We start from the raw sequence: 14,549 nt of genomic DNA, 5'->3' as shown, positions 1-14,549 counted from the left end.
GCCTTCATACATTTATTTAATATGCAAATTATTCTTCCAGTATTAAAACTGGAGTCTTGTTTAATCTGAAACACACATTACAACTGTAATCACATCAGCCATATAAAGTTTGGGTCCAAATCTTTATTCACTTGAAGGGATTTAGCATGTTGTGTTTAGGCTGAATTAGAAACAGTAGAGATTAATGTAATCTATTTGCTTGTCCATATGACTATAGACTCATGAAAGGTACTGATTGACAGCCCTGAAGACTGATCACCTGTGGTTATTTACCAAACAAACAGATATAGGGTGATCTGTGATAACATAAATTTTCTGCATTGCCTCATTGTACCTCATCCCTGCAGAGAAAGCAGTTCAGCCGACAACTAAGTTCCAGTCTATCTGCCAGTGAAGTCATTTTGAATCTCTCCATGGATTTAGCTGAGATCAGTCCCTTAATCCTTGGTTCCTGCTGAGGTTGCTAATAATTTAGCATGGTGTTTAATTGTGGTGTTTCTTTTGTCCCCTACGAGACCACAAACTCACTTTACATACAATAGGCCACTCAAAAGCCAACAAATAGATAAATGCTACTTTTTGGATACCACTGATCTTGATTGTGAACTGGTGATCCAGTTTCTTATCCTATTAATTTCACATTTTGAACCTTCCTCTTGCTCACAATGGATTTGAATCCTTTGATCTCCTGCAAATCTAGTATTAATATGCCTTAATGGAATGATAAATCTAAAATTGTGCATCCGTCTTCAAGTGTATTCACTGGATGAAGTTTAATTCCTGATTAAAATCCCTCTGTGCTTTGACCTCAAGTTTAAGTCATAAAGTCACTTCCTGGTATGTTTAATTAATGAAACGAGAATTTTACTGTGTGACCCAAATTTATAGGGATATAATCAGGTCTTAATGATACTCAATAAGTAACATTGTAGGAAGGTTACACTAACTTCAGTGATAGTAACATTTTTCTCCATCACTTTATGAAAACATACAAGTTTCCAAACTACAGTACAGAATGTGGAAGAAACATATAAAGGTAATTACAAATATGCTATGTGATCTCAGTTCTATGAAGTAATGAGAAACAAGACTGAAGTTTCCAGTTTAGTAAGACTTTCAAGTGCAAGAGATCGCTTTAAGCTGTACTGCAATCTGTGCAATAACATGCTAGGGAAGCATGCAAATGCATTTTATCCTAATTTACATCAAGCTTTTATAACTGCTTTTTTCTTTTTACAGTTACTTGATCCGACCCGATCCATTGGCATATGTTCCAAATACCGCAACCAGCCAAAAAAATAGCTTCTGCAATACTGTTGGGCAAGACGCCAGGGAAGAAACACAACTTTGATATATTATTCTGCTCAATGATAAGAGACCATTTTTATATTGTGTCTAGTAACTGCTTTGAAATCTAATCAAAATGGAATGTTTATATTTTGTTCAGATCTTCTTGGACCAGAGAGAATGCTACCTGTAAGTGGGCAAGAATTCAAGTTTGGGAAAACATGTACTCTAATGAAAGTGATTGCTATTCTGTAGCCTATTCCAGTAATTTTGGAAATGGAACTGTGTCACACATTAATGGAGTGATTATGAAAAGCTAGATTACATTTTAACAATCTAATCGGAACAAATTCCATCAGAATGAATTTAATTGCTGCTTCTAAATGTTATGTTTCACTAACAGAGAGTGAATCACTAAGCCTCTGACCCGTAACTTGAAAGAATATCAATGTGCAAAACATACAACACACCTGCACAGACACTGGTACACATACAGAGGCATATTTTAGTAGTAGTAAATATTCCTATTAGGGTAGCTCTCAAATGCCCCCATCAAGATCATGTACGAGAATCAAAGTCCATTAAATTATTTTCAAGTTTGTCTCTTTCCCCACTTATATTAGAACAGACCAATTTTATAGGCCCAATATGGCCCTTTAGAATGTATTTGATTATTAGTTCTGCTGAGTTCAGACAGAGATCAGTTTGCAGAGGGCATACTAAGTGAACCCTACAAGGTCTATTCTAAGGGATTTCCAAGGGATAAATCCTGGCAGGTACACACGGATGTTTTGGTTTTACAGAACCACACACACACAGAGTTCAAAATGGAGGAAGTTCTGAAAAAGTAATGGGTGTCAGAACCCTTCCCTAAAAACAGGAATAGTGTTATTCCCTCATGATTGTGAAGAAAATCTTCTAGCTGAAGTACCAACTGATAAATGCTGCCTGTCTGCCTGGCTATCCAGACATATCTGAACGATAGCTGAGGTGCAAATGGCCACATTCATCTCAATGGGTTGTTAACTTGAAATATCAAGAATTAAATGAAGGGCATATCACTTTCGTATCTGGCTAATGAACATCTCAGACCCTAAATGCCTCCTATATCTATGCAGATGAAAGAGCCCCAAATGTCCACTCTAGTATCCAATTGCCACCTCCTCCAGTTTCCCCTTAAGATCCAGTTGTGAATTTTCAATATAAAATTATGCAGCTTGAAAATTAAAGAGCATTTGAGACAATGCAATATCTGAGGAACTCAGATGGGACACTGGACTAAATACATAGTTTCATTTCATATTTAATACAAGAAAATCCCTCAAAATTGTATCAGTTGACTGTAGCTGCTTCATAATCTCCAGTCTGCAGAGAATGCAGGGTACTTGCCCCACAAGTTGTGTTACTATGGAATACACAGGGTCTTGCATATGGTCTTCCAACATTGCATGCTTGCTCCTCCACCTCTCTAATAAAGGGAAGATTGTGCATGAACAATAAACAGTCTAGGTATTTGCAAAAGAAGTCCCACTTGTAATAATCCATATAAAATTTACAAGAGAATTCTTCAGACTAGCCATATGATTGAGTGGCAATGCTGATTGTTCTTTGAACTCCTTGATAACCCTACATGTACAGAAGTTATTAAATAGTCTGCAAGAACATTTAACTACTTGTTTACATTATATTTTCTATATTTGGAACAGCAGCTATATGGTTGTATGTGTCCTGAAAAATAAAAATGCCAAAATTGCTCAATGAGCCATTCATGGATGTGAATGTAATTTACTGTATGTAATGCTGTCAACTTTAGTGTCACATTCACCTGCTGAATGACAGGGAGCCAGTTACTATCCCCATCATTTTTCCAGCTCCTCCTTTCCACCCAAATCTCTTCTTTTTTTACGTTCTATGAATTGACTTCTTGGTTAAATAAACTCATTATATTAAGTCAGCTCCTATTATACCACAACATATTTTGAGCAGCATTCTCTTTTCTGATAGTACTAGCTAAATTCAGCAAAGTATGTACATCTTAAAACTGAAATCCTTACTTTATTTTCTTAAGTGTAATATAGCAAGAATTTTCCTCCAGGGCAGATTGGAAGGCCCTGGAGGTTTTTCGCCTTCCTCTGTAGCATGGGGCACGGGTCACTTGCTGGAGGATTCTCTGCTCCTTGAGGTCTTCAAACTACAATTTGAGGACTTCAAAGCACAGATATAGGTGTGAGGTCTTTTTTAGGAGTGGTGGGTGAAATTCTGTGGCCTGCATTGTGCAGGAGGTCAGACTAGATGATCATAATGGTCCCTTCTGGCCTAAATATCTATGAATCTATGAATCTATCTATGAAGATGATCTGGGAAACAGAATATAAGTTCCTTTTTTTCTGCAGTTCAACATATCCAAATCTCTGTTGGCTTTCCAACAAGTTTTAATAACCCTGATTAGAGTACAAAATGAGTCAGTTTTTGATTTGTTTCTTGCATACATATGCCCGAAGGATGAATTCTATCAGAAAAAAATCATTATAATTGAAGGGAGTAGGGGAGCTGCTTCATACTTAAAATTTCTTCTGTGCACACTGCAAATGGAATACTTTTTACACTGCTGTTTATAATCATGGAATTGGTGCAAGTCAAATGGTTTTCAAAATATTTGTTTGCTAATCTATGTACTTTTTCACATGCAGTGTATGATAAAAGCATTGTCTGACTCAATAGAGGAAGTATTTCGGAACAAATCTCATCTGTTAGGTGAATAATTGTTACAACAGCAACAGAAGAAAGAGGGGAAGGATTTCTAAAATCACTTTTATTTTGCTCTGCCATGTAGGAAGAATCCTATGCTTAGTAGCAATAGATGGAATATAACCTATTTTATTAATTCAAATTCATAAGATGGTTACAATTTGAAAGACAAGATCTGACTGTAGTTTTAAATCCACAAACAAACAAAAGTGAACATTTCACTTTGACATGGAATTAAAGGTCACACCATGTAATAGCTACTCTGAAGGTAACTACCAGGGAACATTTGAATACAGAGTATGTAATAAATCGCTTATCACACAAGGGACACAATTCTCCTTTTTCCATTTGCTAGAGGAATGTATTAAAGAATGGTATAGTGAATTAGAGAGGTATAAGGCATTTACTGGAAAAGAAAGGTAGAGTGGATCAGACAGGTATAAGGCATTTACTGGAAAAAAAGACCAATAAAGTTACCTCTTCCAAGTATTAAAAATCTTCTCTGAGATATGCTAACACAAATAATAATAAAAAACAAATGTCACTTTCACAAGGCTTATTATAAGTGAGAAGCAAAATATTCAATGCAAAGAAAATGCAACTAGAAGATACCGGAGAATAAAATGCAAACTAAGTAGATTAAATGAAAGGGGCCCTTCTTCACTGTTAAACAATAGAATGTCAATTGAAATTTATTAAATCTTTTCGGATGTTTTTCTACATTTTCAAATATATTGACTTCAATTACAACACAGAATACAAAGTGTACAGTGCTCACTTTATATTATTTTTATTACAAATATTTGCACTGTAAAATGATGAACAAAAGAAATAATATTTTTCAATTCCCCTCATACAAGTACTTTAGTGCAATCTCTTTATCGTGAAAGTGAAATTTACAAATGTAGTTTTTTTATTACATAACTGTACTAAAAAAACAAAACAGTACAAAACTTTAGAGACTACAAGTCTGCTCAGTCCTACTTCTTGTTCAGCCAATCGCTAAGACAAACAAGTTTGTTTAAATTTACAGAAGATAATGCTGCCCACTTCTTATTTACGTCACCAGAAAGTGAGAACACATGTTCGCATGGGACTTTAGTAGCCAGAATTGCAAAGTATTTACCTGCCAGGTATGCTAAACATTTGTAGCCTCTTCATGCTTCAACCACCATTCCAGAGGACATGCTTCCATGCTGATGATGCTTGTTAAAAAAATGTGTTAATAAAATTTGTGACTGAACTCCTTGGGGGACAACTGTATGTCTCTGGCTCTGTTTTACCCACATACTGCCATATATTTCATGTTATAGAAGACTCAGCACAAGTTGTTTGTTTTAAGAACAGTTTTGCTGCAGGTTTGACAAAATGCAAAGAAGGTACCAATGTGAGATTTCTAAAGATAGCTACAGCTTCTCAAGGTTTAGGAATCTTAAGTGCCTTCCAAAATTGGAGAGGGATGAGCTTTGGAGCATGCTTACAGAAGTGTTAAAAGAGCAACACTCTGATGCAGAAACTACAGAAGCCGAATCACCAAAATGACAATCAACCTTCTGTTGGTGGCATCTGACTCAGACGATGAAAACGAACTTGCGTTGGTCCACTCTGCTTTGGATCATTATCGAGCAGAACCCATTGTCGGCATGAACGCATGTCCTCTAGAATGGTGATTGAAGCATGAATGGACTTATGAATATTTAGCACATCTGGCATGTGCATATCTTGCAATGCCGGCTACACCAGTGCCATGTGAATGCCTCCTCTCGCTTTCATGTGACATTATCAACAAGAAGCAGGCAGCATTATCTCCTGCAAATGTAAACAAACTTGTTTGTCTGAGCGATTGGCTGAACAAGAAATAGGACTGAGTGGACTTGTAGGCTCAACATTTTACATTGTTTTATTTCTGAATGCAGTTTTTTTTACATGATTGTACATTTGTAAGTTTAACTTTCATGATAAAGAGATTGCATTACAGTACTTGTATTAGGTGAACTGAAAAATACTATTGTTTTTTACACTGCAAATATTTGTAATTAGAAATAAATATAAAGTGAACACTGTACACCTTGTAATGTGTTATAATTTAAATATATTTTAAAATTTAGAAAACATCAAAAATATTTAAATAAATGGTATTCTATTATAAACAGTGTGATTACTCACATGCAATTAATCACGATTAATTTTTTAATCGCTTGAACAGCCCTAGTTCAAATTGCCATCTCTTGCCCTCATTTTCTTTGATCTTGGGCAAACTTCTATGCATCTGTTTTCCCTTCTCTTTATCTATCCTATCTATTTAGATCATAAATTCTGTGGAGTAAGGGCTTTTTCTAACTATGCAACTGTACAATGCCCAGCACCATAGGGTCCTGATCTCGGCTGGAACCTCTAGGCACTACCATAATACAAGTAATATAAAATAAATAGATAAATACTCTTTTGAATCCTCTTAGGCCCTGATCATCTCATTAGTTCCTCTTGAGTGAATCCTTGCAGTTGAGAAGTTCTGATGGCAGTCATGACTGAAAACAAGAAAATCTGTTTCACTGATGCGTATCAGTAGAAATTTGTCAGTTAGATATAATTTTGTTAATTAACAGTGGAAATCTTGGCCAACTTCCTACTGATAAGAATGACAGTTATAATAAAGACTATATTATACATCCAGATCAAACAGGATTTGAGTTCTTTCAGTGATATGTCACCTGTTACTATTTAGCTTATTGAACTCCTTCCTACAAAATAAACTACATATACATTACATTCTTCATTTACATAGGGCCTAATTGTGAAGATACTACTGAGTACCCACTGTTCCCATTGAGTTCTTCCATGAGTTCCTTTATCAAGGACACCAGCTAGAGCAGGATTGGGCCAATTGACTAATGGAAGTTTAGGGTACATCTTATTGAATTAAGCCTATAATTAGAGTGTGGACTGCATAACAGTGACTCTCGGAAAGCAGTAAAATAATCAGTCATTCACATCATTCCACATAGCTCAACAGAACTGTTCACCTGTCCTTAATTTATTTGCATTGAAGCAGTAGTGACTAATGGGGTGAGGCATTTCCTGACAGTTAATGAATTGCTGTTTGTGCCTTAAGCGCTTGAGATCTATGCAAGCAAGCACAGAAGACATGTGGAGGCAGTTTGGCAGACTGTTGTAAAGAGGGGGCTGAGAAATCTGAGATCTTCTCTGCACAAATTTGTCAGGTTTTTTTTTTTTTTAAATCAAAGGGTGGCAAAATTAATCTATCATTATGATTAAATGACAACAAATAGTTTGGAAGGGATATTAAAGCGTATCCTCAAAGGCTTAAAGCAAACTATTATCAACCAGGAAGAAGCTTATGCAGGGAGCAGATTATTCTACATCTGCCTACTGTGGGGTTCTTATACCTTTCTCCGAAGCATGTGTACTGACCACTGACAGAGAGATGATTTTGGACTACATGGAACTTGTCTCTGATCCAGTTGGTAATTCCCATTCCTATGTACCTAGTAGATACTAATCCATTTTGAAATGAGTAGCACTATGGATCCAATGTGATTTAAATGATCTTTGTGCAAAGAAGTAACTAGTGACAGTTGCAGTTCTGTGTACCCAGTCCACCTGTCGGATACACAGAGAGAGATCCTCAGGTGGTATAAGTAACTATTGACTGATGAAGCTATGTCCATTTACATGTGCTGAAAATCTGATCAATAATGGGATAAAAAGCTGCAACAAAAAACTTAAATCATTTGTTGTGAATAATATCAGTACGGCCAAGCCCAATTTTTCAAAACTCATGAATCAGATAATCTCATGAATTGGGAGTAAGAAAATGTATTAGGATCTTTTTATTTGCCTTCTGGTTTTTGAACCTGTAGGGTACATATTGTTTATATTTTTAAACTTTTCTGTGGGGTCCCTCAGGGATTGATTCTTGGCCCTATGCTATTGAACATGTTTATCAATGACCTGGATAATCAGGTGAACATGAGCTCACAGTCTGATTTTGAATCCCAAAAGGCTAATGCTTGAATGTATAAGCCGGTGACTCTTGAGAATGAAAGAGAGATTATTTTACCTCTTCATTAGTCACTGGTGCAACTGCTAGTGGAATACTGTGTGCAGTTCTGGTGCCTACAGTTCAAAAAGGATGTTGACTAATTGGAGAGGGTTCAGAGAAGAACCACAAGAATAATTAGAGGAATGGAAAACATACCTTAAAGTGATAGAGTCCAGGAGCTCAATCTGTTTATTTTAACAAAGAGAAAGTTGGAGGGAGGGGCTTGATCATAATCTATAAGTACCTAAATGGGGAACAGAAATTTAATAGAGGGCTCTTCAAGCTAGTTGACAAAGATATAAAAAGATCCAATGGATGGAAGTTGAAACTAGACAAATTTCTTTTATTCTATGAAATTCAGATTAGAAATATGCCCCACATTTTTAACCGTGAAAGTAATTAACCATTGGAACGGTTTACTAAACGTTGTGGTGGATTCTCCATCACTTGAAATCAAGATTGGATGTTTTTCTACAAAAAGATATGCTGTAGTTCAAACAGAAGTTAATTCAGGGAAGTTGTATGCCCTGTGTTTACACAGGAGGTCAAATTAGATTATCACAATGGCCTCTTCTGGCTTTATAGGCTATAAGTGTATGAAGACCATGACAACTAAGAAGAAAAAAAAAGAGAAAAAAGAGTAAGCTCAGATTCTCATCAGTTCACATGACTACATGAGCTAGGGCTTTAAGAATAATCACCAGATATAATGAGACTAGTGAGAACACTGCAGGATTTGTTCATTCACTAACATTCATTGCAAAATTAGCCTTTCTTCTACTTACAAGTTACCTGCAACCTAAGCCACATTTCTGCCAAAGGATTCATTGGATGTAATTCTTTGCTAAATAGTTTGAAAGAAAAAAACCCAAACATTTTGGTCAGAATTGTTTTATTCACAATGTATGATTGCTCATATGGTTTTGTTTCCGCTAACTGATTGAACTTTTTAGATGAAGACTAGCAAATATTTGTATGTGTATACAAGTAATTGCATCTGATGCAGTTTATCCCATGAAGAGGGCCAGCTCAAGGCCTATGCACTACGTAAGTTCTTACTTAAGCTCAGAACTTCTGTAGGCAAGCTAATAACCAAGTCATTCTAATTTACCCAGAGAGATCAGATAGGTACATGACCACTGTGGAGGCATAGGGCCTCTACAGATCTCAGCAGAAATGCTCTCTGAGCCCTGTACATTTTCCAGGGGGCAAACTTTTCCCCACAATAGACTGTGTGATAGACTTAGTGGAACTTCCTGGCCTGTCTGGAAGTGGCTTGAACAGGGGTTTATATAGCTGGCCATCACTCATTTTTCAGCCAGGCTTAAGAATTCAAATGCAGAGTATAGGAATACTCCTTACTAAAAAAGCTCCTTTAGGATGTTATTTAGTTGTATAGATGTATATTATGCGGCTCTAAGTAGATAACTGTGAGTGATTATGTACAAAGCAGAAAGCACATAGCTTTATTTGTAGAACCTGCCCCAGGTTAAGTTTGCAGTGTTGGCATTAGAAAAACTGTAAATCTGACTTGGAAAACTGAGCAAACATTACATGGAAGTCTGGGAGAGAATAAACATGCATTCCCAAGTTACCATTTTTACGACAGTGTTGTCAATAACTGCACTTTAACAATCACGCTCTCTGGAGTGGCTCACAACTGAGAGTGCCTTCCTCAGGACAGACTGTCAAAAACAGGGCAGACACCCCAAACTGGTGGTGTGTTCTATAATTAGGTTTCACCAGCAACAAATGTGAACTCCTGGATCACTATAATAGTCTTATCATGGAGTCACAGACAGTCCCCTTAGACTGTCCATCTACCTTGCCACCCAAGCAAGCTGGACTTAGTGACAATTGGTCACCTATACCAAAAATGACAAAATGTTCAGGTTATTTTCAATCCAAACGGACCAGCCACATGCCTCAGCTCAATCTGTATCTCAGATTTCACACCAAAGACAATGCTTGTAGCCAATCCTGTAATAAACTAAAGCTTTATTAACTATGAAAAAAAGTTATTTACAGGTTAAAGCAAGCATATACACATACAAACGAGTTACCATCTGTGGCTCCTAAAGATGACAGAGTTGTGATGACCTGTTGTAACCATGCCTTAGTGGGTCACAACTGAATGCCAAATTCAGGATGAACTGCTGAGAAATAGGGCAAACAACCCATAACTGGTGGGTAATCTTTTATAAAATATACCAAACCAGCCACAAAATTAAACTCCTGTTTCACCACTCTGGCTAACATAAAGGCAGTTTCCTCAGGCATTCCAGTTCTTATATCACAACCAAAATCTTTGGATTCAGAGATGAGTGGTTCTTTACATCAAATAATAGGTTCTCCTGACCCCAAAAGACTAACCACACACCCAGGTCAATATATAAAACTTAAATCTTACCCAAAAATCACGCTGATGCCAATCCTTTCGTATCTAAAATCTAAAGGTTTATTTATAAAAAGAAAGGTGAGAGTTAAAATTGGTTAAAGGAACCAATTACATACAGTAATGGCAAATTTCTTGGTTCAGGTTTGTAGCAGTGGTGGAATAAACTGCTGGCTTAAGTCAAGTCTCTGGAGTACATCCACAGCTTGGAAGGGTCATTCAGTCCTTTGTTCAGAGCTTCAGTTTGTAGCAAAGTTCCTCCAGAGATAAGAAGCAGGATTGAAGACAAAATGGAGGTATTTCCAGGGCCTTTTATAGCTTTTGCTATGTGGAGGGCATTCCATTGTTCTTACTGTGGACAGCAACAAGATTGAGTTTGGAGTCACATGGGCAAGTCACATGCCCATGCCTTTCGCCTAGTCACAGCAGGAAATTTCATTAAGTGTAGTTGGGCATCTCCCATGGTCCATTGTCAGTTAAATGTTCTTTTGATGGGCCACTCAATTTGAATAGTCCCTCCAAGATGTGCTGGCTAATTACTTCTTGGGTGTTACCCCAGAAGCAAACATTTTAAATCCAAGTAAAGAGCCAGTACTTACAACTTCAAAATACAAAAATGATACATGCATACAGATAGCATAATCATAGTCAGAAAATCATAACCTTTTCATAGACATCTCACTCAACAACCTTTGTATAATATTTTCTGCAAATATATAACAGCGGTTGCAACAATGATCTATATGGTCATATTTTAATCAGATAACGTCACACCTGTCAATTCAAAATCTCTTTCAGGGCGGACATAGGGTAAGCCCTGGTTACCCCATCTTAGTTTAGTGTGTCTGTCCCTGTGTGAGTTCAAACAGCAAAGGCATGACAAATTTTCTTGTGACCATGTTTTATCTTTTACCTTTAGCCTTCCTATTCATGAGAGGAGCTTCCTTGCATGTAGCATTTCCAAGGCGTGGTAGGGCCATTCACCAATCCTTTGTTTTATGATGTTATTTAAACATAGGGGGGGGGGGAGAAGGGAAGAGCAATTCCTGTGCCTGGGTTCACGAGTTCAGAGCAAACAGTTTCAAAGTTATAAAGCAAATATTACATATTTCCTCATGGCATGGAAGTGAGATAAATGCATGCAGTAACTTGAAAGCATTTCATAAAGTCTAACACTAGATACATTCTTAGAAGACTACTAGACTGCTGAACAAAACTAACACATTGGTGAGCTAGTTTGGTTTCCAGCTATGAGTTTGTCAATTCTCAGCTAATGCATTTGAAAAATGCTGCTAGTTTTTCTTTTCGTAACTGGAGGTTGCCTTTCTGAAATGCACATATTGTAGATGCTGTGCTGGTGGCAGAAGATGTAACATTCTCTCCTCCCACCCCCTTTGGTCCCTTCCACCATGAGACAAGGCAATATGGTGTAAATTAAAGAAGCTATGTTGATGAGCATTTTGTAAAATGAATCCAAGCGTCTTGAGGGTGGCTTTGTTGTGCTGTGGGCTGGAGTGAGGAGCACAGAAATGTACGTGTGCTTGCAGCAGAGGGAATTTCTGAACTGTAACCTCTTTGGGGGAGGGACTGTATTTATAGTTATGTTTTTGCCGCACCTAGCACAACGGGGTCCTGGTTCACGAGCAGGACTCCTAGGTGCAGCACAAATTTACAATTATAAAAGTAAGAACTCCCCCTCCAATTCTTTTGGGGTAAAACAGAAATATTTGCATTTCAAAAAGTGAAAACTCAACATAAGAACAGAAAAATGTTCTACAGGGTAAAATTGACCACATTTAAAACAAACTAGGGTAACATACCTTTTTAAAGCAATTATCTTGCCACGCTGGTTGCTTTAATGCACGTGTCATGACACAAGTACTATTAAAATGACAACATTTTATTTACTCTTACTCGTTTCTTTCCATAAACTTGTCAAACAGTTGGTTTGGTTTTTCAATGAAAACCCTACAGTAAAATAAAATAAAAATATTTTTCTTTGTATTTTATTTTCTTGTGGGGGGGCAGGAGGGTTAATCATTTTCCCCCAACCAGCTCTTCCAAATCCAGACGGACCCATTCAAAGTTCCTTTCTGCATACTGTTCAAGGCAGGATTACAAGAAATGAGTTCATTACCTTCATCATCTCTCAGCTGGACTACAATACAATACATCTTGGGATGAACCCTTCAATGTTTAGTAAATTCTAACAGATACAGACACTGCAGTGCATCTCCTCAACACTGGCTACTCCAAACACATCAAACCTTTCTCCCACTCCTTACACCACCTTCCCATTGAATTTTAAATAAATTTCAAGGTCTTGGCCCTCATATTCAAGGTGCACAATGGCATGTATGTAGGGTACTTAAAAGATCAGTTAAAACTCCGAATGAAAACCATGGTCGACAACTTCACACCTCTGCCACAAAGGAAGTGTTCAATAAGGGTAAACTATGTCTGGGCAGGAGATAGAACTTTCTTGGGGGCTGGTCTGAGACTGTGGAATGAACTCCCCCAGAAACTAAAGACCACCGCAAATCTCATATCTCTGCTCTAAATGCAAAATTTTTTTACCTTGACTTCTCTAATATAAACATTTAGCAACCTGTGTGTCTATAATTACACACACACACACACACACCATTGCACACACTTCTTTTCCTGGGGAGAGGATCAGAGAAGAAACCCCACGTTACAGATGTTAGTCACTTTGCTTAATGTACTATCAGAAGGAACTCAGATATTACAGTGAAGAGTGTGGTATAAGAACCTACTTAGAATAAAATTAAGAGTATAATAGAAATGGTCCAAAAGGAAAGGTGGGCAAAATCCTAGAATAGAAAAGCCATATATTCCAAGTCCATCAAGGCAGGTGTGTCCCTTTGACAGGCAGATTCACTTCCCCCCCCTCCACCCCCAAGTGTCTCCTTTGTGGGCAGAACAAGAGTCAGGAGGTATAGGATAGGAGTACTTGTGGCACCTTAGAGAAGGTGCCACAAGTACTCCTTTTCTTTTTGCGAATACAGACTAACACGGCTGTTCCTCTGAAACCTGAGGTATAGGATCTGAGCCTTCATATTTTTCAGTGGGCTCCCCAATGAAAAGGTGGGAAATTTAAAACCAAAAAAAAAAAAAAAGGAAATACTTTCACGGAACATATGGAAAAAACATAGAATTTATTGCCACATGAAGTCACAAAGACTAAAAATTTAAGATTGAAAAACAGGGATTAGATATTTATATGGATACCAATAACATGTAGTTATCATAATAGATGGCAAACATTTTGGAAGAGATATTTAACCCTGCACTTCAGGGTTTATGCCAATCTCCAACTATAGAGACCATGATGAGATTTATGTAGGGGTAGATTATCTGCCATCTGCCTACTGCACATCTGTCCTCTGAAACAGCTGGTATTGACCACTCTTGGAGATAGGATAATAGACTAGATTTGCTTGTTTGTTTAATAGCTACATACACTTCATTTGTCAAACTAAAATTCCATTGCCTAACAAAAATGGCTTCACTGGAAAACTGAAGATAGGAAAATTTAGTCCAGGCTATTCTTTAAATGTAGTTTCTGAAGCTCTTCTTGTATGAAAAGATCATGAAAATAAGTAGATTTGCCTTTGCCTTTCAACTCACTTTATGTGCCATTATTACATTACCATATTTATTTCCCCCTACTTATGGTAATGTTAGCTTTGTAGAATGTGCAGATTAGCTTTTTCAGAGTCCTTTCATCTTAATCATGCTGCTGCTTAAATTCATCTTCCTCCAATAGTTCTCAAACACGGCTTGGGAAGATCTTCCTCATATTTGCATGGGTAAATAGCTTTCTTTCATTGACATGCCACTTTCATTGTTTAGCCATTCAAACAAGCACAGTTAAACCAATGACCCTTTGTGCTCATATTCATCCTCTGCATTTTCTTTTACTATAATATTTTAAAAGTTCAAAGCCTGCAAATTGGTGGTCACACTATTTACTACCTCAAGTTTGTCAGCTATTTTGAGAAAGGTTTTAATTTCTGTCTTTTTAATTTACAT

General features: G+C 37.1%; 1 protein-coding gene across 8 annotated transcripts in view; it reads left to right on the top strand.

The window, feature by feature from the left end:
* The window catches only part of KCNT2 (potassium sodium-activated channel subfamily T member 2), a 296,063-nt gene extending 291,704 nt beyond the window's left edge, over positions 1–4,359 (top strand). For all 8 annotated transcript variants that reach the window (XM_048861563.2, XM_048861559.2, XM_048861560.2 and 5 more), the window contains one exon: positions 1,240–4,359. In XM_048861563.2, the coding sequence (XP_048717520.2) occupies positions 1,240–1,351 (112 nt within the window). In that variant the 3' untranslated portion in view covers positions 1,352–4,359. The remainder of the gene's footprint in view (positions 1–1,239) is intronic.
* Positions 4,360–14,549: the final 10,190 nt, after the last annotated feature.

This window comes from Caretta caretta, chromosome 8, assembly GCF_965140235.1.
Source record: "Caretta caretta isolate rCarCar2 chromosome 8, rCarCar1.hap1, whole genome shotgun sequence".
Taxonomy (NCBI): Eukaryota; Metazoa; Chordata; order Testudines; family Cheloniidae; genus Caretta; species Caretta caretta.
Note: the sequence above shows the minus strand (reverse complement) of the source record. Positions and strands in the feature narration are given on the sequence as shown.